Source organism: Theropithecus gelada, chromosome 6 (genome assembly GCF_003255815.1).
Source record: "Theropithecus gelada isolate Dixy chromosome 6, Tgel_1.0, whole genome shotgun sequence".
NCBI lineage: Eukaryota > Metazoa > Chordata > Mammalia > Primates > Cercopithecidae > Theropithecus > Theropithecus gelada.
The window spans coordinates 104774040-104799566 of record NC_037673.1 but is presented as its reverse complement, the minus strand read 5'-3'; the positions used below and the strand labels follow the sequence as shown (position 1 = coordinate 104799566).

The 25527-nt window shown below is 35.1% G+C and overlaps 1 protein-coding gene across 4 annotated transcripts in view; it reads right to left on the bottom strand.

Annotated features, from left to right (window-relative positions):
* The window catches only part of FER (FER tyrosine kinase), a 437039-nt gene that overhangs the window by 235475 nt on the left and 176037 nt on the right, over positions 1-25527 (bottom strand). For 3 of the 4 annotated variants that reach the window (XR_003119794.1, XM_025387375.1, XM_025387376.1), the window contains one exon: positions 1865-1957. Coding sequence is in view for 3 of the 4 variants with exons in the window: in XM_025387375.1 (XP_025243160.1) it covers positions 1865-1957 (93 nt within the window). In the remaining variant the exon portion in view is untranslated. Of the gene's footprint in view, positions 1-1864; positions 1958-24720; positions 24905-25527 lie in introns of those variants that run through there. The other variant, XM_025387377.1, reaches the window with a different exon arrangement.

The following is a 25527-nucleotide window of genomic DNA, read 5'->3' as shown; positions in this document are numbered from 1 at the left end:
AATTATGCTTTAACATTCTAATTTTTGTATGTTTACTTGCATAAACATTGATTCATAGTTGTTGCATTTTAATGATTTTAAGTTAAATATGCTTCCATATGCAAAAGACTGAATTTGAACTCTTAGGGAGGCCGAGGAGGGAGGATCACTTGAGCTCAGGAATTCAACATCAGCCTGGGTAATACAGTGAAACCTCATCTCAAAAATAAATAAATTAATTAAAATAAATAAATAAAATTTTGATCCTGTACCTCACTCCATATACAAAAATTAACTAATAATAATCAAAGATGTAAGTGGTAGGACTAAAACTATAAAACTCTAAGAAGAAAACAAGGATGAATTATCAGCATAATCTTGGATTAGACAATGTTTTTTGACATCAAAAGCACACAGAGTCAAGGAAAAAATAAATTGCTCTTCAGCAAAATCAAAAACTTAAGTGTGTTAAAGGACATCATCAAGAAAGTGAAAAAAAAAAATCCAAACAGTAAGAAAAAAATATTTGTAGATTATATGTATAAGGAGCTTATTTTCAGAATATAAACTCTTAGAATTCAACAATAAATAAGCAATTTTTAAATGTGCAAAGAATATTACTAAACACATGTCCAAAGAACACATATAAGCTGCCAATAAGAACATGAAAAAATGCTCCACATCATTAGTCATTAGGAAAATGGAAATTAAAACTACAGTAAGATACTACTTCATGTCCACTAGAATGCCTATAATATGAAAACATTAAAAATAACAAGTGTTGGCAATAATGTGGAGAAATAAAAATATTCATATATTGCTGATGGGAATGTAAAATGGTACAATTACTATGAAAAACAGTGTGGCAATTCCTCAAAAGCTTAAATAGAGAATTATTACCATATAACCCAGAAATTCTACTCCTGGGTACACACCCAAGAGAAGTGAAAACATACAAAAATAAAAACACTTGACAATGAATGTTCATGCAGCATTATTTATAATAGCCAACAAGCTGAAACAATCAAATGTCCATCAGCTGATGGATAGACAATATGCGGTAAATATATACAATGGAGTATTATTCAGTCATAAAAAGGAATGAAGTACTGTCACATTGTATAACATGGATGAACCCTAGAAGAATTATAAATGAAAGAAACTACATGCAAAAGGCCACATATTGTATGATTTTATTTATGTATGTGAAATATCCAGTGTAGGTAAATCCATCAGGACCAGAATTAGACTAGTACTTGTTAGGGGTGTATACACTGGAGTGCCTGTGTATTTGAGGGGGGAAAAAACCTCCTTCTCCAAATAAATAGAAGACCTAATGCTTTAGAGAAATGCTTCTGTGTGTTTATTCATGTGTATGAGATGGCCAAACCGCTGTTACTAAAGATAACTAATACTCAAGCACTACTGTGATATGTCAAACCCACATTTCAATGATTATCAAACAGACTTCAATTTTATAATCAAAATGCTCTTTAAAATATAAATATACATATACACTAATACATTTTAAAAATATATATAGTAATCCCTCCTGTAAAAGGGTTATGTTTCACTAGGAAAGAATTGTTTATACTATTCCTCCAGTAAGACCTCAAAGTACATAAAATGTTCCTCATAATTATTTGTATATTGTAAAGGAAGCCTATAATTCAAGTTTATTTCTGTATTCCCTATGTCAGTGTTACATGGGATTTTACTATACACATATATAGACATTCATATGCACACAAAAAGTTAAATTACGCACTTATCTTTCCATTTGTAAGTGCAAATTTATACACACACACACACACATTCATTAATGCATCAGAAAGAAGTTAGAAAATGACCATTTTCAGTAGCACAGAGAGTTAATCCTACTTACTGCTGAAGAGCTCAGTGCGGATTTTGGAGACCTAATTATTCCAGCAATTGAATGACGAATAGATTCAAATTTGGATAGCCTCTCCTTTCTTTCCTGGAGGGATTAAGAAACAAGCCTTCAGCAACAGTAAACTATCCAATATGTATACACATTTATGTATTTAGGTACTTATCCACAGCTTATCCATCATGTCTTCCAACTAAATACAAACTTCCTCACATTAAAGATAACAAATAACCAAATACACACAAACTCTATAGCATTTTACTTTACTGACCCCTCAACAAATGTCTTGATTTTGGGGAAAGAAATAGAAATGCATATAGCAATTCATATAGAATTCATATAGATGAAAACAAGAAATGCAAAGGAAATTCACAGAAAACCAAGTATTAATTAACACATGCAAAAAAGAACACAAGCTATAAGGAACCTATTTAACACAGACTATTTCAGATAGGACTATAGTTGTGAGGCAATTTCAAATAAGAAAAAAAAATCACACACACACAAAAAAGGAAGAAAACTATACGGAACACATTTTTTAAAGGTGAATTTCACTTCAGTACCTAAGAAGTTTCCCAACGATTCACATGATGATAATGACCATCATGATGATCATAATGACCATCATGATGATCCTGAAGATAAGGAGAAAGGCAGGTGGGAGGAGAATGAAGTAAAACAAGAAGGTAATGGCAGACCTACCTACCACCAATCCTACCAAATCCAGATTGCTATTTGCCATACAATGCATATTTCTGAATATCGTATACCATAATGACAAAAACTTTTCCTAAAATTTCAAATCTTTAGGATCATTTTACAAACATAAGTGAATGAGGTAGGTAAGAGGGCAGAAAAAAAGAGGGAAAAAAGAAAAAAAAAAAGAGGGAAAAAAGAAAAACAAAACAAAACAAAACCAAAACTAGGATGTAAGAAGGGCACCAAGAGCAAAGGATGTGTGGTTCTGTAATGGCAGCACTGGTCAATTTTCCAACGATGACTGTATTTCAACTGCTAATCAGCAGCAGACAAAAGAACAAGAGATCCTTTTGTCAAGCACACTATTTCTGTAGGTCTTCCAGCATTAGTGATGCCCAATTTTACTTATGGAAAATAAGTAAGCAAGTCACAAATAACACCTTTTGTTTCCTTTGTCTCCAATACCTAGGGTATATCTCTGTAATAGTAAATGTAGACACTCTTGGCCACATGCTTTCTCCCAAAACCCTTTGGTAATATCAAAACAAAACATTTTCTAAGTGAGTAATGCTAAAATTACCCAATGGATTAGAATTATCTAATAGAGAGGTCCAGTTAGGGCATAAAGAAAACCTTAAAAATTGTTCCCTTATATTAAGTTACAAAACATAACATATTGTGTGTTAGATGGATACAATTAGTGAAAACACCTTTTCATATGAAGGTTCTTTTTAGATAGGTTGGCCTAAAAATATATTATCAGAAATAATAATGAGACCTTTAAATAATGAGTTTCATATAGCAGCAATCAAAATGCAAATAGGGTTAATGAAACATTCCAACCAGTGTTGGATCATTTGGTGCCCAGATTTCTACAAATAAAATGAAACTCATTTACCATGTAGTTCCTGTCTGTGTAACATCTAGTAACAGCTTTAAATTACAGTCTACCTAATAACACATCGGACTGTGCTGAATTCATTGACAGGTTGATTTTCACATCAAAGAATCAAATGGCTACTTTTAAAAATTAAAATAAAAAAACTTCCCTTCAACTGCCATGAATACAATACCTAAGTTTGCTTTTAGGCCTGCCAGGGCTGGTGATGATACACTCATTTTACTCACCTCAAGTAATGGCAAGATACATTTTCCAGATAAAGGAGTTGTAGGAATTAGTTCTGGCTAAAGGATGGCCCCTCACAATGGAGGTAGCAGGGGACTAATGAAGGGGTGAAGGGAGAAGCAATGTTATTAAATAATACCTGATATTATAAAATAATATTCTGATGAGATGCTCAGAAAAAGTGCTGTTAAATTCAGCTATTACCTTGGCTTGAAAAAAAAGTTATAGGTACAGTATCAGTTTCACATCTCATTTAAGAATAGTTTTTCATTATGTTAAAATTAAATGAGACAGTGTATATGTGTGTGTGTGTGTGTGTATATACACATACACATAAAACTAAGAGACTGGTTCATAATAATTACAAGTGTATCTATTATTAAAAATAACGCTATGCCAGGCTTGGTGGTTCATGCCTGTAATCCCAGCACTCTGGATGGCCAAGTAGGGAGTATTGCTCGAACCCAGGAGTTTGAGACCAGACTCAGCAACACAGTGAGACCCCATCTCTACAAATAGTTTTTTAAAATTAGCCAGATATGGTAACGTGTGCCTCTAGCCCCAGCTGCTCAGGAGGCTGAGGTGAGAGGATGGCTTGAGCCCAAGAGGTGGCAGTGAAGCCAGACTGTACCACTGCACTCCAGTCTGGGCAACAGATCAAGACCTGTCTCAAAACAAACAAAAAATAAAAACAAACAGATAAACTCTATTTAAAAAATACCTAAATTACTTAAAGTAAAATCCTACCTATCAAGTTTTGAAATTATCCTTCATTAGAAAACTGCAGTGAAACAGGCTCTTGCACTGCAATGTTCCATTTAGTGCCCCCATCCCCTGAGCACTAAAGCACAAAGATACAAAGGCAAGAATTAAGGTTCTGCTGATTGGAGTCGCTCTGACAAAGAAACTAAGCTCTAACCAATGACTGCCTATCTGGCTGCTGTAGAAAGTGACAACTTCAACCAAAAAGCATGTAACAGTTCTGAAAGTGAGGTTCTGAAAGGAGGCACTAAGATAAAGGAATAACGTTCTTGAAGTCAGAAGCGATGAAGAGTATGAATCTGAGCAAATTACTCAACTACCCTTGCTCTCAGTTTCCACATCAGAAAAAAGAAAGGCACTAGGCTAGATAAAATCTTCATCTCAAAAATTCTGTGACTTTTATCCAACTCCCCATCATTTGTGTTGCATTGATCATTAACGAAAACCCAGAGAAGAGAGTCATGGTACCAGGCTGGCAATCAGTACTTTCCTTAGTGCACTTAGTCACAGTTAGCCTGAGGTACCCTTAGAATATGAACCAATGAGATGGCTGAACTATCATGAAAGGAAGACTTTTATTGTTGTTGTTTATAACAGGTCTTTAAAACAAAAACTGAATATTATTTCTCACAGACTTATGTAAATAAACCCAATCTAATAACATTCTTGGACAGAACAATGCAAGTGATTATTTGGCCCTGTAGGAACAGCCAGCGACTTATTAAAATCAAGAGGCAATAAGAATCAAGAAAAAGATAATATTCATGCTCAAACTCCAGGCTGAGTACCAAATATCTTAGGGACTTCTTATGCAAAACAGCCATAAAATTCAGAGGGATTTTGCGAGAAATAACTGCAGGAAAATTATAACCCCAGAGAAGACTACCTTCTGAAAAAATTCTACATTATAGATCACTCATAATATAAATGAAATACTGTAAATATCAGTATGTCCTTCATTTTTAAAAAAATGCATTTAGAAGTAACCTAAGGTTTTGAAAATGCTGATTTGCTGGGCACAGTGCAAGATACATAGTTTCTATTTCCATCAGGATACAGAATTTAAGTATTAAAACAGTTTCTAAATGATTTATTTTAGCAATAGGGTTTCCGACTAAAGGCAAATCATTTTAGAAGTATTGACTCCTTAGTAACTTAGTTTGTCATGTTGTCTTTTCTCTTTGATGCTTGCATATTAAGATTATTTATAAAAAGAAAGAAAACCCCCTTGCTAAATCAGGCATATTCATTTTCTGAAATAATGAAATTAGAAACCAAATACACAAAAGAAACATCTGAATGATTATTAAGATCTTGTTTTAAAACAACAATGCTAAGGAAACCTACAGTAAAACAGAATAGAGTTCAGTGAGATCTAGGTTGTAAAATGTCATAAATCATTCCTTTTGCTTTCTTTATTCTGTATCTCTTAAATAAGATGTCTGTAGGGAAATAAGACCCAAGAAGACGGCTATAATTAGCTTCCGTCCTATTCAATAGCCAGTTCACATTCCATGGTGCTTTTCCCAAATGTGTGACCAAAATGGCTAAATAAATATTTTTTTAAAGACTACTTTTTAGAACAGTCTTTTTTTTTTTTTTTTTTTTGAGATGGAGTCTTGCTCTGTCGCCCAGGCTGGGGTGCAGTGGCTGGATCTCAGCTCACTGCAAGCTCCGCCTCCCAGGTTTACACCATTCTCCTACCTCAGCCTCCCAAGTAGCTGGGACTACAGGCGCCCGCCAACCCGCCCGGCTAGTTTTTTTGCATTTTTTAGTAGAGACGGGGTTTCACCGTGTTAGCCAGGATGGTCTCGATCTCCTGACCTTGTGATCCGTCCGTCTCGGCCTCCCAAAGTGCTGGGATTACAGGCTTGAGCCACCGCGCCCGGCCAAGAACAGTCTTAAGTTCATAGCATAAGCAGGAGGAAGGAAAAGATTTTCTCATATGTCCTCTGCCTCCACACATGCACAGCCTCCACCATTATCAGTATCCCCCTCCAGCGTGGTGCCTGTGCTACAGTTGAGAACTTTCACTGACAAATCATGATCACTCAAGAGTCCATAGTTTTCATTAGGGTTTGCTCTTTTCGTTGTACATTCTATGGGTTTGGACAAATGTTTAACAACATGTAGCCCACACTGTCCTAAAAATCCTCTGTGCTCTGCCTATTCATCCATCCCTTCACCAAAATACAATTTTTATAAATTATCCAGTACTACAAGATGCACACCAACCAGTTTCCTGATGAGCATCTCATTGATACAACAACTTAAGAGCTGATAAGACTTTGCTCAGTAAACAACTGTGTAATTTGTTTGTATGAAAAATTGTAACTATTATAAATTGAATTATCAAGGTATCTTAACTAAGATTCTGCTTTTGGTACAATTTAGGGACATAACGATACAGCAGTAAATTTTTCTACTTGACTTAAAACTAATAAATTGTGAGACAAGGAATACCTTATAATGAAAGTATTATTTAATTAAAGACCAATGTTTAGCAATCAAGGCATTTTACCAGCTTCAGTTACACCTTCACAAAGTCCCCAGCTCATTCCTCCATTTAACAAATTATTTTGATAAAGTCAAAATAACCTCTTTACCATTCCCTGCATACACTACATACGCCTCCTCACTGCAAGTTCCCTATCTCTTTTCTCCACCTCTCATTGTCCCTTCTTTTCCCTTTCTACCTTACCATAATAAATGCTCATAAATATTAGCTATATTTATTTTTATTTTACTAGCAACGACAAGGACATTGGGCTGTTTTCACCTTCTGGCTACTGTGAATAGTGTTGCTATGGACATGTGTACACATGTACTTGTTTGACTATCTGTTTTATAGGAGTGAAATTGTAATTTCATGCTTAACTTTGAAGAACAGCCAAACTGTTTTCCTGGTGGCTGAACCAGTGAGGGTTCCAGTTTCTCCACATCCTCACCAACACTTATTTTCCATTTTTCTGATGGACAGTGTCTGAAAAGATGAGAAATTTCAGTAGAGATGCTAGCAAATAAACATAAATTCTGGAATTGAAAAATATAGTATCAGAGTTGAAAAACGCATTTGATGGACTTGTTAGTAGATAGACTGGACACAGAAAAGAGATTGGTGAGTGTGACAAGCTGCTTGTCTTCATTTTTGAAGGGTATTTTTACTGGATATTGAATTCAAGGTTGATGTAGCTTTTCTTCTTTTAGTACTTTGTCTTCTGACCACCACTGTTTCTGTAGAGACATTATCTACAATTCATATCATTATTCCCCTATCCATAATGTATCTTTTCCCCCCTGGCCATTTTCATAATTGACTATGATATCAGTAAATGTGATTTTTAAAATATTTCATCCTGCTTACGGTTTGTTAAAATTTCATGGACATTTGGGCTGAAAGTGTTGGAAAGAATTTGATCATTAAAACCTGGAATTTTTACCCCCATATCTCTCTCCCCTACATTTGATATTATTCCATGACCTCAAACACTCTGTTATGTTTTTTCACTTTTTTCTTTTTGTTTCAATTTGGATACTTTCTACCAACCTGTCTTTACCTCTCACTGATCTTTCTAGTCTATCTAACAAGTCCATTGAATGAAGCTCTCAGTTCTGATACTGTATTTTTCAATTCCAGATTTCCATTTATTTTACAGTATCCACATCTCTACTGCAATTTCCCAGCTTCTCAGACACATTTTCCATCTTCTCCACTACATCCCTAAGCATTTTTGTAACAGCTATATTAACAAATGTCTCATAATTCCAAGATCTGGGCCATCTCTGAGTCCGTCTATTTTCTTGCCTATGGGTCACATTTCTCACTTTTTGGTGTGTTATATAATCTTTGATTGTAGGCCAGTTTGTATAAAACAACAGTAGAGTCTGAATTCAAGAATATTATCCTCAAGAAAGGGGCATACCCACTCCTTTTTTTGTCAGGCTGTTGGAGAGTTGGAGCTGTAGTTAATAAGTTGGGTCTAGCCTTTGTCACAGTTCTAGTTTAAATCAATTGCCACAGCCTTCAAATACTTTGAGAGAGATCAGTTTTCCTTCATCTAAAAATAAAGCTGAGCCATGATGAGATTCTAGCATCCTCCCTCAGCTTCAAAGCTGATCCATCAGCTTTAGGAAATACAGGAGATCTCTCCCAGCTTTACAGTCTTTTGGGTGGGGGAGGGAAGTCTCTTTGCCCTCACCCACTACTTTATGTACCTAAGAAGACAACTTTCAGCTCTAATACACATTCCTCAGCCTAGTCTTTGGAGGGCCATTGCCCTAGACTGTGAAGACCCAGCATTCCCTACAAAGAATCAGTTTGGGAAAGGGCTCTTATATTCTTTTGTAAGTGAAACCCCAGAGTGCTCAGTTCTTCTGCCTGAACTCCTCCCCACTCCCGCACCCCCCACCAGACACACACCCCACACACCACCTTTCTGATGTGTTGAGGATTTCATTTGAAGTATCTCTCTCAAGTCTCCTTCTCTGATCTCCTCCTTCACTCAGTGAAAACACTTGCGTAAGAGCTGGTGGACAGATAGTGCTTTGCTCTGTGGGTTAGGCTCCTCTAGATTCTAATCTTTCACATCAGCCTACACCTGACGCTACAAATATCTCAAAAACTTTTAAGGATTCATCTGCTCATACAGTTCCACCAAGGATGAAAGTAATCATGGGTCTGTTTTTTCCTACAAAAGGCCTGTCACTTTCTGCATGTAGGTTCATTTAGGTTTACTTCTGTCCTTAGCTCTCTGATGAGGTTTCCAAAAACTATTATTTTGTAGCTTATTTTGGTTGTTAGGCAGAAATGATGGTCTCTTGTGACTTTCCATATTCAATCTGGATATAAATTTCATATGCTTTTCATTAAGGCCAGTAATTTATTTAATACTCGTGATCATTTTACTTTCCTTTATTTATAAACCAGGAAAACATAAAACACCTTTTATGGTTATTCACTAAAAAGTCCATCAAAAAGACCACTAATTTGCCAAAAGCTACAGGTTTGATTTTGACTACCATTTTCTATGACAGTCAATTACTACACAGTTCAAGGCTACATTCCTCAGAAAATAATTTAACAGGTTAAAGACGACTGTTTCAAAAGTTTGATATGTTATTTTGTGGGGTTTTGTTTTGTTTTGTTTTCCTTTATTGATGGGTTTCAGGGGATAGGGAGGATGAGTTTTATGGGTTTTGTATTTGCTGCAGAGGACCTCACAAGGACACGATAAAGACTACTAAGTACATATTTCATTTTTGTAAATGTTTTAAGTTTCCAACTTTATCTAAAAAGTTCCTGAATGGTTTTAATGTTTAGTATTCTTGTACTGCACATGCATCAATAATCCTCTTATCAGAGCTCCTTTTGTTACTGGAACTAGTAACTGGGAACATTTGGAGTTTCAAGTCCTCAGTCAAGATTTTATTTATTAGAATGGAATCAGAAACTTAAGGACCTAAACAAAAATCCTAAGATTTAATAAAAATACAGAAAAATTAAAATTTTTAAATAAAAAAATGGTAGTTATAATATTGTACTTCTTTTATCAGCTAATAAAATCCAACCAGGAGATACATTTTAGAAAGAAATCAGTCAGCTTCTAAGTGCTTGTCCCATCCTCAGCCTCTCTGAGAAAAACTGTCACACTATGGGACATCAGTACATCCTGCCTGAGAATGAAGTCAATACAATAGAAGGTAGAGCTGAGAAATGAAAACAAATTCTTGACGACATGGTTTGAACTTCTGTGTATATCCAATTACATGACTGGGTAAACTCTTTTATGTTTTAACTAATCCAACTTGGGTAACTATTGTATAGAACTAATATAGTAGGTTTTCCTGGAATATCAATTACTAATTAAAGATTTTCAATAAGCAACTTCAAATGTCACAATGATCACTAACAAAACAATATACTAACTTACATTTTTAGGTTTTAGACACATTTAATTTTAATACGAAAAGAAATCTTTTGATATTGATATATATTAATGTAGATTAAACCTTCTTTATAAACTATATATGTTGTGATAATTATTCTCACTTATTCCCATTAATTTAACAGTTTCAGCACATAACAAATAAAACAACTGCTCAAAAGTATAGGAAAACCCTAGTTTAAATGGCCGTTAATAGATGTCATAGTACAAAAGGTTCTGTAGTCCCATAGATTTTAGAAATGCACAGTTAAACAAATTTAAACAGATTCATTAATGCAATATGTCTCAGAGCCTTAATAAAGAATTACTACTTGCATCTTTTGGGAGAGAAAATATTCCACAACATACACCTCAGAAGGTGCTGTCACAAAGCTTTCAATCTGTAGGGGTGGGAGGGGAAACATTTTTATCCTCTCTACATCAGTCATGGCTTTTCCTTGGACACTATCATCACATGGAAGAGCTCTAAATTTAAGCTCCCCTCTTTTTGGCCACAATCTCCTATCCCATCAGTTTGCTTTCAACCAGTCACACTGTAACCATTTTTCAATCTCACTGGAACTCTTAAGTCTTACAGTCTCCTACTTTCTCCCAATCAATCATCCTCTCTTCTCTTCTCTCTTTATTTAACTTAGATGCCAGGCTACATCATTTTCAATGATACTCTTGCCAATGTTCTAAATTCCCTTGCCATCCTGTCTCTTAGGTGCTCCCTTGTGGCAAAATCCAACCCTGGATGGATCCAACTATCTGCTCTCTCTGTGTTTGCACCCAAGCAACTAAACACTGTTACAGAGTATCACATGATTACTAACTTCAAATGGGCCCTAAATATCTGGCCAACTCATTTCTTATTTTCCACTGTCATTGTCAATCATTTCAAACTTTTCTTACTTTTCTATGTCTAAAACCACCTTTTTCCATACCTTCTAGCTTCTATAGAATTAACAAAGGTAGGAACCTCTTCATCTTGCCTTTTCAAAGCTATAAACTTCTCTACCTTTTATAATCTCCTTCCCTTTTTTGAAACATGGGGCAGATAACTCCCATCTAAGGATTACCACTCTACTTCACTTTGGATCTCATTGCTTACTGATCTCCCAAGAACCTTACACCTTCCAAGAACCTAACGGATCTCTGAGGTACTGTCAACCATCCCTTCTCAAATGGTTCTTTCCCACCAGTCCATCAGTTTTTACATATATATGTATGTCATAGAAAAAAAAAAAGGAGGGAAAAGAGAAGGAAATAAAGGAAGGAAAGAGCAGAAGAAAGGGAAGGATGAACCTCTCCCTTCACCACATATTCTGTTCCAGCTACTGCTTGCTCTTTATAAAAAAAATTCCTAAAAGAGTTATATATGCTCACTGTCTCAATTTTCCCTACTCCCACTCATTCCTCAATCTGCTCTTATTTGGCTATCACCCCGTAACTACACCAAAGCAGATGGTCTTAGGAAACCAACAGACTCCATTTCACCAATCTAACAGACACATTTCCCACTTCTCTTACTTGATGTCTCAACACAATTCCGCTCTATTGACCATGTATGCCTACATGAAACGTTTATTCCCCTACCACACTCTCCTCCAACCTCTCAGACTACACATTCAGTTTCCTCAGCAGGCTCACCCTCCTCTTTCAGGTCATTAAATGGTAATATGATTCTAGGCTCTACTGGTTCCAGGTTTCTTCTTCACTTGCTCTGTACTTTCTCCCTAGGGGATCTCTTTTATTTCTCAACTTCAATTACCACCTGAACCAAGTCTACTCACAAAATCTGCAATTTAAACTGTTTTAATTGAGCTCCAAACTTGTATGTTGGAACATTCATGTGACTTCTATTTAGATATAAAAGTCAACATATTACTGAACTCATAATTCCCAATGCTGGCCTTTTATCGGTTTCCCATTTCAATGAATGGTACTAATACCTCTGTCATACAAGCCAGATATCTGGAGGCCCAAGCACACACTCACAATATAATCTAAACTACAAGAGGGCAGGGGGATTTATTGTTTTTTTTTTAACTCAAATTATTAAAATATTAAAATAAATGCTATATATTAATGATGAAGTTAAGCAAGACAGGAGCTATTAGACACCATTTAAATAGCAAATAAAAGGGAATATATTTACTTGAACTATTGTTTTGTGCTAAGAAATCTCAAATGACACATAAGAGAAAAATGAAATTAAAGTACTCAAATTTAACCCAAGTCATTCCAATTATAGGTAATCTTTTTAACTCAGACTGATTTCAAGAATCTGCAGTTATCCCTATTTAAATAGTAGGAAATTCTCAAAAACAACAGGAGAATAATATCTTGGGAGTTAAAAGATATTTTCCTTTGCATTTTTCAAAAAGATTGATTTTTCTAATTATTTTAATTTGAAAACCAGTTTATTGTACTTATAAATAGCTAAAAGTGTTAATACAGAGAATATTTAACTTCTTAATAAAATAAGTTCAAGAAAGGCATAGTACATATCTAGAAATAAAAATGTATTATTTAATCCAGACATTACCAATTACCAAATCTTATAAATAACACCTCCAGGGCTTAATTTTTATCAATATGAATGTAAGTTAGAAATCTTAGCACCAGGTCTCTATTTCTATGTAATAGGCTCCAGTCTGCTTCAGTTAATAAAGTACCCATGAGAACTGTTGTATACTGGGTATTTTCAGAAGTTCATTAACTATTACGTCAACAGGCAATTAAGCATAGGAGAATCAATATGAAATAAACAACATAATAAACCACTGGCCTAAAGCAGCCATTGTGTAACTCCTAACATCAGACTTACAACCATGAAGATCTCTGATTAAGAGTCATCATCAAAACTACAATTATTCATCTAAAAATTAACAATGGGTACTCACCAAATAACTGTATCAAAGGTTTAGCAAAATTATTAAAGATAAAATAATAGCCATTGATATTTAAAATTGTATTTTTTATATTAAGCAGAATTATTTTCCTTGCATAAAAAGTTTAAATATTGAGAATTTGAAAATCCTCTCAATCCCTTTGCTCCCAATGAATCCCCAGGTATTTTCCAAATAGTGTGAGCCAGGACTGTGAGCCCCAGAAATACTAAGTGATTTGCTGAACATCATGTGGTCAGGCAGCCGAAATTTAAATTCAGCATTAATACAAATTTTTTGCTATTAATCATTATGCTATTTTGCCTGCCTTGAATAGTTCTTGTAAGACACAGACCTCTTATTTCCCAAGGACTCTTTCCCAAACCACTCAAAAAGTAATGCTGTTTGAAGTCTGCTCAATAAATGTATATTTAATTGCTCCAATAACATAATAAACAGAGGACTTTTTGGTCTCACAATACAGATGTAAACACTTGATTCAGAATCTATGTTCTAGGTCTGGCTTTGACTCTAACTTGGAGTTGGACCATAAACAATATCTGTGCTTCTGGCAAAAGAAAAATATTTTATAGTATCTTCCAGTTCCGAAATACTATGACTCACAGAGTAGTACTCAAAAAATTACTTGAATAAAAGGGCAGAAAGAACCAGCTTCTCTCAAGTTAAGGATTTCACCCACAACCAGTTTTAATTTTTGAGAACTTTCTTGATAATTAAACAGAAGAGAGACACAAACTGTAGGTGGGTTAGATGGTGACCACCACCTCCCCCCACCCCGCTCAGAAGATATTTCCACTAAGAACCTGTGAACGTAACCTTACTTGGAAAAGCAAGTTTTACAGATTTAATTAAGTCAAGGGTCTCAACATGAGATCATACAGGATTATCCAGGGGCCCTAAATCCAATGACAAGTTTCCTCATAAGAAGACTTAGAAGAAGAAGAAACACAGAAGGTGATGTAAAGAAGGAGACAGATTACAGTGATGTGTTTATGAACGAAGGAACGATAGGATCTCCAGCAGCCACAAGAAGATAGGATAGAGGCATGGAACAATTCTCATTCAGAGACTCCTGAAGGCATCAACTCTGGCAAAACCTTGATTTTGGACTTCTGGCCTCCAGAACTGTGAAAGAAGATATTTCTGTTGTTTTCAGCCACCAAATTTGTGGTAATTTTTTTATGGAGGTCCTAGACAACAGCACATAGCTGACAAAGAATCACTGCATATTTACCTTATAATCAGCAGCTATCTTAAATGTCCAAGAAAAGAAAAATCACCCCATATGTAATATATTAATCAGGAAAATGGGTTAAGAATTGCATGATTCACATAGATTCCATGCAATAAAAATGTGCATATATGCTTTTTTCTTTTTTTCCAATCCTGTTCCTTCTGTAGATATATGCTTTTGTTAATCTTTCATTGCCCATCCAGTTTTCAGAACATTATTATCTCTAACTAAAGTGACACCTTGCCCCAAAATCCACTGTCAGAAATGTAGCTATAGTCCCAAAGATGTTTTTTCCCAGCAAGAGCCCTGATAATTCCAGGAAACTGTACAGCAACATTTACAGCTCAGCAGTAGCAAGGTCACTGGATGATCTCCCTCTGGCTATTCACCCACCCACAGTGCAGTAGCTGGAAAACTAGCTAACTTTTTATTTGCTTTGCTAGCGTCTATTTTCACAGTAATTAGCACATGTGGTTTGAAGTTTCTTCTCATATTTTGGAGTCCAATATAGTTGCTGATAAGACATCAGCAAAGAAAGGACTTTAAAAAGCAACCAACTCCCAAGACAAAAATAAGTTGGTCAATATACGTTTATGTAAACAGGGCATTACTAAAAAGATTAACATTAAAAGTAAGTGTGAAAATTACTGGGCCAAAATTTTTATTCTATCACATTTTTTACAAAGCTGTCATATAATGAAACGGTCTTAAATAGAATCAGTGGTAGAAGGAACCTTCTGTGTTAAAGATTTTCTATTTCAGCTTTTTCACTTCATAATACATGAGAAAATGAAGGTCAGAGGGGGTGAAGTGACTTGCACTAAGGCACAGAGAATATAACAAAGTAACTCTTTGCTTACTCTCTTGGTACTAAGCCAGGTTGCCTAGATTACATACAGAAAGCCAAGAAAACGCTGGGCATCAGTCATTCACTCAAAATCAAGAAAAGTATGCCCTCTCTCACCACTCCTATTCAACACAGTACTGAACAATAATTACAATCAAATTGATAATATTATATATAAAACTATGGTTAATTTACACCTAAGAATTATGAGCTATTTTTTTTTTTCCCGAGATGGAGTTTCAGTCTTATCTCCTAGGGTGGAGTACAACGGCGCATTCTTGGCTAACTGCAACCTCTGCCTCTCAGGTTCAAGCATTTCTCCTGCTTCAGCCTCCCAAGTAGCTGGGATTACAGGTCCCCACCACCACACCCAGCTGATTTTTCTATTTTTAGTAGAGATGGGGTTTCACCATGTTGGCCAGGCTGGTCTCGAATTCCTGACTTCAGGCATGCACTATTTTTAATACCACATCTCAAGAAAAGAGCCATTTTTGGCCTGGGATGGTAAGAGAATTTAGACATGAATGAAAACTATGAAATATTAATGACATAAAATGATCAGAAACTTAAAGATAAAACAATAAGAGGAGAGGCCCTTGAATATAAACACAGGAAATTTTGGATCCACATTTCAGAAATGCTTCGTTCAGTGACACAAATTTATTAAATTTCAGTGTAGCTCAGTGAGACACCAAATGATTTTTTTTATTGTAAAACACATGGAAAAAACAGAGTAATATCACTATTGCTGAAGTTTTAAGGGCTACATGAAAGAAAACAATCACAATATACCATTTGAAGTCTCTGTTGAAAAGAGAATACTAACCTGCTTAGAAAAGGTCTCTCCACCCCAAATCAACAGAATATACATTCTTCTCAGCACCACATCGTACTTACTCCAAAATTGACCATATAATTGGAAGTAAAGCACTCCTTAGCAAATGTACAAGAACAGAAATTATAACAAACTGTCTCTCAGACCACAGTGCAATCAAACTAGAACTCAGGACTAAGAAACTCAATCAAAACCGCTCAACTACATGGAAACTGAACAACCTGCTCCTGAATGACTACTGGGTACATAACGAAATGAAGGCAGAAATAAAGATATTCTTTGAAACCAATGAGAACAAAGATACAACATACCAGAATCTCTGGGACACATTTAAAGCAGTGTGTAGAGGGAAATTTATAGCACTAAATGCCCACAAGAGAAAGCAGAAAAGATCTAAAATTGACACTCTAACATCGCAATTAAAAGAACTAGAGAAGCAAGAGCAAACACATTCCAAAGCTAGCAGAAGGCAAGAAATAACTAAGATCAGAGCAGAACTGAAGGAGATAGAGACACAAAAAACCCTCCAAAAAATCAATGAATCCAGGAGTTGGTTTTTTGAAAAGATCAACAAAATTGACAGACCACTAGCAAGACTAATAAAGAAGAAAAGAGAGAAGAATCAAATCGACGCAATTAAAAATGATGAAGGGGATATCACCACCGACCCCACAGAAATACAAACTACCATCAGAGAATACTATAAACACCTCTACGCAAATAAACTGGAAAACCTAGAAGAAATGGATAATTTCCTGGACACTTATACTCTTCCAAGACTAAACCAGGAAGAAGTTGAATCCCTGAATAGACCAATAGTAGGCTCTGAAATTGAGGCAATAATTAATAGCCTACCAACCAAAAAAAGTCCAGGACCAGATGGATTCACAGCTGAATTCTACCAGAGGTATAAGGAGGAGTTGGTACCATTCCTTCTGAAACTATTCCAATCAATAGAAAAAGAGGGAATCCTCCCTAACTCATTTTATGAGGCCAACATCATCCTGATACCAAAGCCTGGCAGAGACACAAGAAAAAAAGAGAATTTTAGACCAATATCCCTGATGAACATCGATGCAAAAATCCTCAATAAAATACTGGCAAACCGGATTCAACAACACATCAAAAAGCTTATCCACCATGATCAAGTGGGCTTCATCCCTGGGATGCAAGGCTGGTTCAACATTCGCAAATCAATAAACATAATCCAGCATATAAACAGAACCAAAGACAAGAACCACATGATTATCTCAATAGATGCAGAAAAGGCTTTTGACAAAATTCAACAGCCCTTCATGCTAAAAACGCTCAATAAATTCGGTATTGATGGAATGTACCTCAAAATAATAAGAGCTATTTATGACAAACCCACAGCCAATATCATACTGAATGGGCAAAAACTGGAAAAATTCCCTTTGAAAACTGGCACAAGACAGGGATGCCCTCTCTCACCACTCCTATTCAACATAGTGTTGGAAGTTCTGGCTAGGGCAATCAGGCAAGAGAAAGAAATCAAGGGTATTCAATTAGGAAAAGAAGAAGTCAAATTGTCCCTGTTTGCAGATGACATGATTGTATATTTAGAAAACCCCATCGTCTCAGCCCAAAATCTCCTTCAGCTGATAAACAACTTCAGCAAAGTCTCAGGATACAAAATCAATGTGCAAAAATCACAAGCATTCTTATACACCAATAACAGACAAACACAGAGCCAAATCATGAATGAACTCCCATTCACAATTGCTTCAAAGAGAATAAAATACCTAGGAATCCAACTTACAAGGGATGTGAACGACTTCTTCAAGGAGAACTACAAACCACTGCTCAATGAAATAAAAGAGGACACAAACAAATGGAAGAACATACCATGCTCATGGATAGGAAGATTCAGTATCGTGAAAATGGTCATACTGCCCAAGGTAATTTATAGATTCAGTGCCATCCCCATTAAGCTACCAATGACTTTCTTCACAGAATTGGAAAAAACTACTTTAAAGTTCATATGGAACCAAAAAACAGCCCGCATTGCCAAGACAATCCTAAGCCAAAAGAACAAAGCTGGAGGCATCATGCTACCTGACTTCAAACTATACTACAAGGCTACAGTAACCAAAACAGCATGGTACTGGTACCAAAACAGAGATATAGACCAATGGAACAGAACAGAGCCCTCAGAAATAATACCACACATCTACAACCATCTGATCCTTGACAAACCTGACAAAAACAAGAAATGGGGAAAGGATTCCCTATTTAATAAATGGTGCTGGGAAAACTGGCTAGCCATATGTAGAAAGCTGAAACTGGATCCCTTCCTTACACTTTATACTAAAATTAATTCAAGATAGATTAGAGACTTAAATATTAGACCTAAAACCATAAAAATCCTAGAAGAAAACCTAGGCAATACCATTCAGGACACAGGCATGGGAAAGGACTTCATGTCTAAAACAACAAAAGCAATGACAACAAAAGCCAAAATTGACAAATTAGATCTAATTAAACTAAAGAGCTTCTGCACAGCAAAAGAAACTACCATCAGAGTGAACAGGCAACCTACAGAATGGGAGAAAATTTTTGCAATCTACTCATCTGACAAAGGGCTAATATCCAGAACCTACAAAGAACTCAAACAAATTTACAAGAAAAAAACAAACAACCCCATCAAAAAGTAGGCAAAGGATATGAACAGACACTTTTCAAAAGAAGACATTTATGCAGCCAACAGACACATGAAAAAATGCTCATTATCACTGGCCATCAGAGAAATGCAAATCAAAACCACAATAAGATACCATCTCACACCAGTTAGAATGGCAATCATTAAAAAGTCAGGAAACAACAGGTGCTGGAGAGGATGTGGAGAAATAGGAACACTTTTACACTGTTGGTGGGATTGTAAACTAGTTCAACCATTGTGGAAGACAGTGTGGCGATTCCTCAAGGATCTAGAACTAGAAATACCATTTGACCCAGCCATCCCATTACTGGGTATATATTCAAAGGATTTAAATCATGCTGCTATAAAGACACATGCACACGTATGTTTATTGCGGCACTATTCACAATAGCAAAGACTTGGAATCAACCCAAATGTCCAGCAGTGACAAACTGGATTAAGAAAATGTGGCACATATACACCATGGAATACTATGCAGCCATAAAAAAAGATGAGTTTGTGTCCTTTGTAGGGACATGGATGCACCTGGAAACCATCATTCTCAGCAAACTATTCCAAGAACAGAAAACCAAACACCACATGTTCTCACTCATAGCTGGGAACTGAACAATGAGAACACTTGGACACAGGACACGGAACATCACATACGGAGCCTACTGTGGGGTGGGGGAGGGGGGAGCGATAGCATTAGGAGATATAACTAATGTAAATGACGAGTTAATGAGTGCAGCAAACCAACATAGCACATGTATACATATGTAACAAATCTGCACGTTGTGCACATGTACCCTAGAACACAAAGTATAATAAAAAAAAATAATAAAGCATTTACGGTTGTATCTGTCCATATAATTCTCAAATACCAAATAGATGCAATTTAATGCCAGTCTTTATTGTTGAGTGTTCTAAAAATCACACCTAAGTTTTCTACTAACTCTTGATTAAAATGAAAATTATTTTAATAAAGTATAAGGTTTTCAATCTTAGGAAAAAAAGATTATCTTGAAAAACCAAATTATGTATTTCTGTCTTTTTAAACAGTTCAAAATGTACATGGTTTGACTTTCTCCTGATGACTCAAGGCTACGAGATTGCTTTGTAATTACTTCTATCTGTATTTTATAACTTTTCCCCCCGATATTTTAAAGTATTTTTGACTTGGAGACAAGGTCATATTTCTGGAACATTTTTTAATCAACTGGCCCTCTTATTCTGTTACTATTTCCCTCATTCATAGAAAACCTATCACTAGAGAGTTACTCATTTCTTGACAGCCAGACATTTTTAGTGACTCCCTTTAGGATAAAAAAAAAAAAGAAAAAAAAAGTCACCTCCTTCTTTGTAAGCCCAATTCCTTAAAATGATCATGTACCTTATTTCTGTTAACTTAAATGCAAAGGAAAAGCCAACCTTGCTTTGGGTGAAATAATGCAACAGATAAACCACATAACCAAGGATTTCTGTGATTCTAGTAAATAGTATCTTAGATGATGTCTAGATTCCAGCTAGCAACATCTGGTGAGATAGGAATTGACTTACAAGATGTAGCTACATCTAATAAAGTATTTATACTTTGTTCTGTCACCACTTACAATGGATTAGCAATAACACGTTCTGGAACAGAGTAATCTATTTTGGTGTGCTTCTTTAATTAAAAAAAATTATTGGCAAAGAGAGACTTTAAGGCAGCCAATGCTTTTTCACTACCACAAACAAAACAAACAGTCTGTTTCTACTAATTACTGCAGGATATACACCTTTATGACATTAGGAATATAGAAATATCTTACCTGCTGTGATTGAATAAAAAGGCTAAAAACCACTTCATACTTTTCCTCTTTCCCAGTCCCCTCACGGTAAGTTACAGTCTATATCTGGGGGTAAATTTTTATCATATATTCACAGTGTTCTCATATCCCTACAGATACATTTATTCATCAAAATAAAGTTTATACAAGACATTTTTAAATCCATAGAAAAGTATCATAAAAAGCAAACTATAAAGACTCTAAGGATTATTTGGCTAAAATATTAGACACATATTAAAGCATTCACCTATCATTACCCTTTTGATTTATTTTCTAACTTTGACCATACTTTCTACTGCTCCTCATTCTCTCTCACCCTCTTCTTTAAGAAAAGAGCAAAAACAGTTTATACATATATAAACTTCATATATATGTATATGTACATAAACAGTTTATATACATATATATGTATGCATGTATATGCTTTCAAGGGAGATGCTATATAACAATTATACCGTTCACAGCTAGAATAAACCTTTTGCTAGAAATTAATTAGAAACTGAGCATCCAAAGAAGTACCTAAAGCTAAACAATCAGAAAGGGCAATGTGAAATACAATTACCTTATTTTCTCAATATGTTTAACAGCCATTAGAATCAATTCCTTACAATATTTATTTTATTCTTATTAAAAAGTTGAGCCCTATAATACATTTCAAGAACTCATGAATTTATTTTCATAAATACTATTATCACATCACCAAACACTGAAATATACACATAGCTTTAAAATATTTTGTGACATGATTGCCAATCGGCAGCAGTAAAAGCTTTCTAAGAATTCAATCAGAAAGTATGGAGCTGGCAGAAGGGAAAGTACCAGGACTCCAAAACATAGATATTTACAAAAGCAAGGTGTGATGGCCAGATTTTAAAACCCACTAGAACATCTAATTGATGCACTAGAATTCTACCTTCATAAACTCAGTGCCACAAGAAGTTCCTGCATTTGGGAGCAAGCACCTTCTAAAACAGGAACAAACAAACTACAGTGATGAAACTAGCAGTACTGTGCTAAGTAATATTATCTATTTTTACCAACATTTTACTTACTCTTTCAGTTAGGGTTGCTTTCAGCTACTGCGGCAGGAATATGTCTAAAATTAACCTAGATAAATAAGGTTTTATGTGTCTCATTAAATGAAATTTGTAAATGAAGTAAGCAGTTCAGAATTGGTGCCAGTTACTCAACAGAAACAAGAAGAACCTAAGAGCCTTCTTCTGTCTTTCTTAGAAAAAGTCTCTTGACCTAAATTTGCTTATCAGTTATCATCCTTCAGTCAACACTATTTTTAGATCAATAAATGCAGAAACTAAATTTGAGGTGGGTCTTTCACATGACTGCTAAAGTCATCCCAAAATGGCCAAAAGTAGAAAAAGAGACTAAAACAGAGAGTACATGTATTGATGAATAAGGAGGAATGAAGAGAAGTTCCAAAGATTTCAACAATGAGCAGGGATACAATGCAGTACAACCAAACTCCACAAGCCTTGAAAACACAAAGACTTTCACACGAGGGTAAAGGAATAATAAAGCCCACATTAATAGCCACTTCTCAATGCTGAATTACATGGGATACGGGAGAAGGAGCAGTCTTCTGTTGAACAGGAAGTTTGCTTATCAGAATGAGCTTTCAAAGGCCAAATTTAAAAATTCTTAGAAGATGGAAAATTGTATTATAATAGGTGAGGGAAGTGAAATCCCAGTGAAGAATCGATCTACCATACATAATACAGTATCAATATGACACACTACTTGGAGGGAACAGATGACCCAGAAAAGCAGCTTGAGGGGCTATGGCTTACCCGAAAACTAGGTCTAGACTAGTCTCATCTCCAGAGGAATGTCAGTTTCTGATAAAAGGACAACTTCTGCCTAAAATATACTCTTGTGAGTCAGCATGTACCTTATGGTGGTAAGAATTCACCGAAATAAATAAATAAACAAATAAATAAATAAATAAATAAATAAATGAAGAATACCAGAAAATAAAAACAAAAGATGTCAAGAACATCTGTATAAAACACAGAGGCTAAACAGTGACTCCATAAGAATACAAAGGCTTCCTATGATCAATTCAGGTATGTGTAACTGAGTATGTATGTCTCCAAGTGAGTATAATAACATCTGACTGAGCAGACTGACAATGAGAAGTACTTAAAAGTATATTTTTAGGTTTATCAAGAGGTGTCATTATACTTACATCAGTATTAGTTAATAACCAAAGACAAATCATCAAGGCAATGGGTAGAAGTTCATAATTATGAGAGTTCAATTAAGTATTTATTTGTTGAATTGTTTTAAAATTTCAAGAGTCAGTGTGCATCCTTATATGTAATGTCTTCCCAAGGATGGTGGCTGGTAGCCATCAAAGCAAAAATTCTTATTCTATTTACTCTAAACAGAATTGACATAAATGAGAAAAATAATAAAGTTGTAATCTTTTCTACTTTACTTTGAAGATATGTAGTAGAACTAATATAAAAGAAAAAAGTTAATAAAATTTAAGAGGATTAAGAACTATTTCAAAAATAAGAAAAAGCACCAAATTGTTTTGAAAAGACAATGACGGTATGTATAAAAAATGCATAGAAAAATATTAAAGAAGGATAATAAAAGAATGTATATCAGAGATTGAAGATTCTAATATAAAAGAAAAAAGTTAATAAAATTTGAGAATTAAGAACAATTTCAAAAATAAGAAATAAAAAGCACAAAATGGTTTTGAAAAGACGACAGTGTGTATAAAAAAACAGAAAAATATTAAAGAAGAAGCATAAAAGAATATATATCAGAGATTGAAGAGTAACAAGAAAGCAAGACTTTTCTTAAAAAAAATTTAAGTTATGCAAGTCACTAGCTAGCCATGTGAGTCATTAATTATCTCAGGCTTCAGAGACATTATTATATATAAAATGATAATTTGGAGAAGACAATCCCAATGGATTCAATATCCTCTAATATTTTTATAAATTTATAAACCAGATAACGCAAAACTTATGCACACGAGTAATGGTCATTATATTTACAAACAGTACTTATCCAATAATATAGGACACATATTTGGAACACCATAAGCCAAATACTGGATGTAGTAATATTAAAGCGAGAATCGTGTATGCATTTCAACTATCTTCAAAATAAAGAAAATATATAAACTTCTTCGGCATTTACAATTCTTATTTGAAGGCCAGAATTAGGTTTTCCTAATATAGTGAATCTGGAAAAAGAAAGCCTAAAAAAGAGAGGCATTAAATAAGGGACTCAAGAGAATGCAGGCAATTAAGTTTAAATTGTCAAATGACATACAAATATAATTATTCACCAACACAACAGATTGAAAATAGGGCTACGTTCCTATTAGTAACAGAAATTATATTTTATACATTAAAAGAGTAAGGAATTAGTGTATTCCAAGTTACTAAATTAAACCATAAACACTGATTATAAAATTAGCATTGAATTATACAGTTACATATCATAATGAAAAGCTTTACCAGTTATTGTCACCAACTATTAAATACCTATGTTCAAGAAAAACATTATTATTTTCCTTTGGTGACAGACATTGAAAATAACAAGGCTAAATTGAGCTCACCAGCCAGAATAGAAACTGAAATTTGAAAAATAGAAATCTTAATACTATCTTTGTTGAATATTCAGTTTAAAATCTGAGCCATGTTTCTCCTCAAATAGTCGATAAAACTGCACTGTCTTTTACCTTCCATGTATTGAAATACTGGAAAGGACATATTTTTCTCAAAACTGAGAGGTGAATTAAGGAAAAAAATGAAATAAAATACAAATGGAAAAGAAGCCACTTTCATTTTTTTCAATGACTTTGGTTTAGCATCTGAGTGACAGCATTGTTCAAAAGAATTTTGTTTACCCCCAGATACAGAAGTCAAGAGAAATTATCCTCCCCATTTGAAGCAGCCGCATAAAATAGATGACCTGCTGGACTCTTAGATAATGTCTAGGCCCTGAGTAAAGTAGGCCTGAAACAGAACTTCCCCTTACCTGATCTCTGTGGACTTCTGATGTGGAAGGCTCAGAGCTGAACATTAAAGCACATGTTTTACAGGATTGGGAGCCGACACCAGGCTCCAGCTGACCTTTACAATGAGGACATTTCATTTTCTGCTCCATCTCAAAATTTAGCTAAGAGATAGTGACAGTGGGCCCAAGGAAGTCAATTTACCAACAAACCTTCCTGTCTGAGGCAAAAGCAAGATAGAAGAGAGGTGCAAATCTGGATCTCCTATTTCATACTATCTCCCCCTGTTGGCACGGAAGTATACTAGTCAGTTCTGGATTAAAGGTACAGATACAGCCAACAAATGTTGCGTTTTCAAGCAACAAAGAGAAAATCCTTGTACATTAAGTGAATATACACTATCTAAGAAATAAATCTCTGTTCTACTTGATTTTTATTATTATTATTATTTGTTTTTTTTTGAGACAGAGTTTCACTCTTGTCGCCCAGGCTGGAGTGCAATGGCGCCATCTCGGCTCTCTGCAACCTTTGCCTCCCAGGTTCAAGTGATTCTCCTGCCTCAGTCTCCTGAGTAGCTGGAATTACAGACGCTCGCCACCACACCTGGCTAATTTTTTTTTTTTTTTTTTGTATTTTTAGTATAGATGGGGTTTTACCATGTTAGCCAGGCTAGTCTGGAACTCCTGACCTCAGGTGATCCACCCACCTCAGCCTCCCAAAGTGCTGGGATTACAGGCGTGAGCCACTGCACCTGGCCTTTGATTTTTTAAATAAGATAAATAAAAATACCTGATTTTATTCCTAAGAAACATATAGAAGTCTTCTTATTT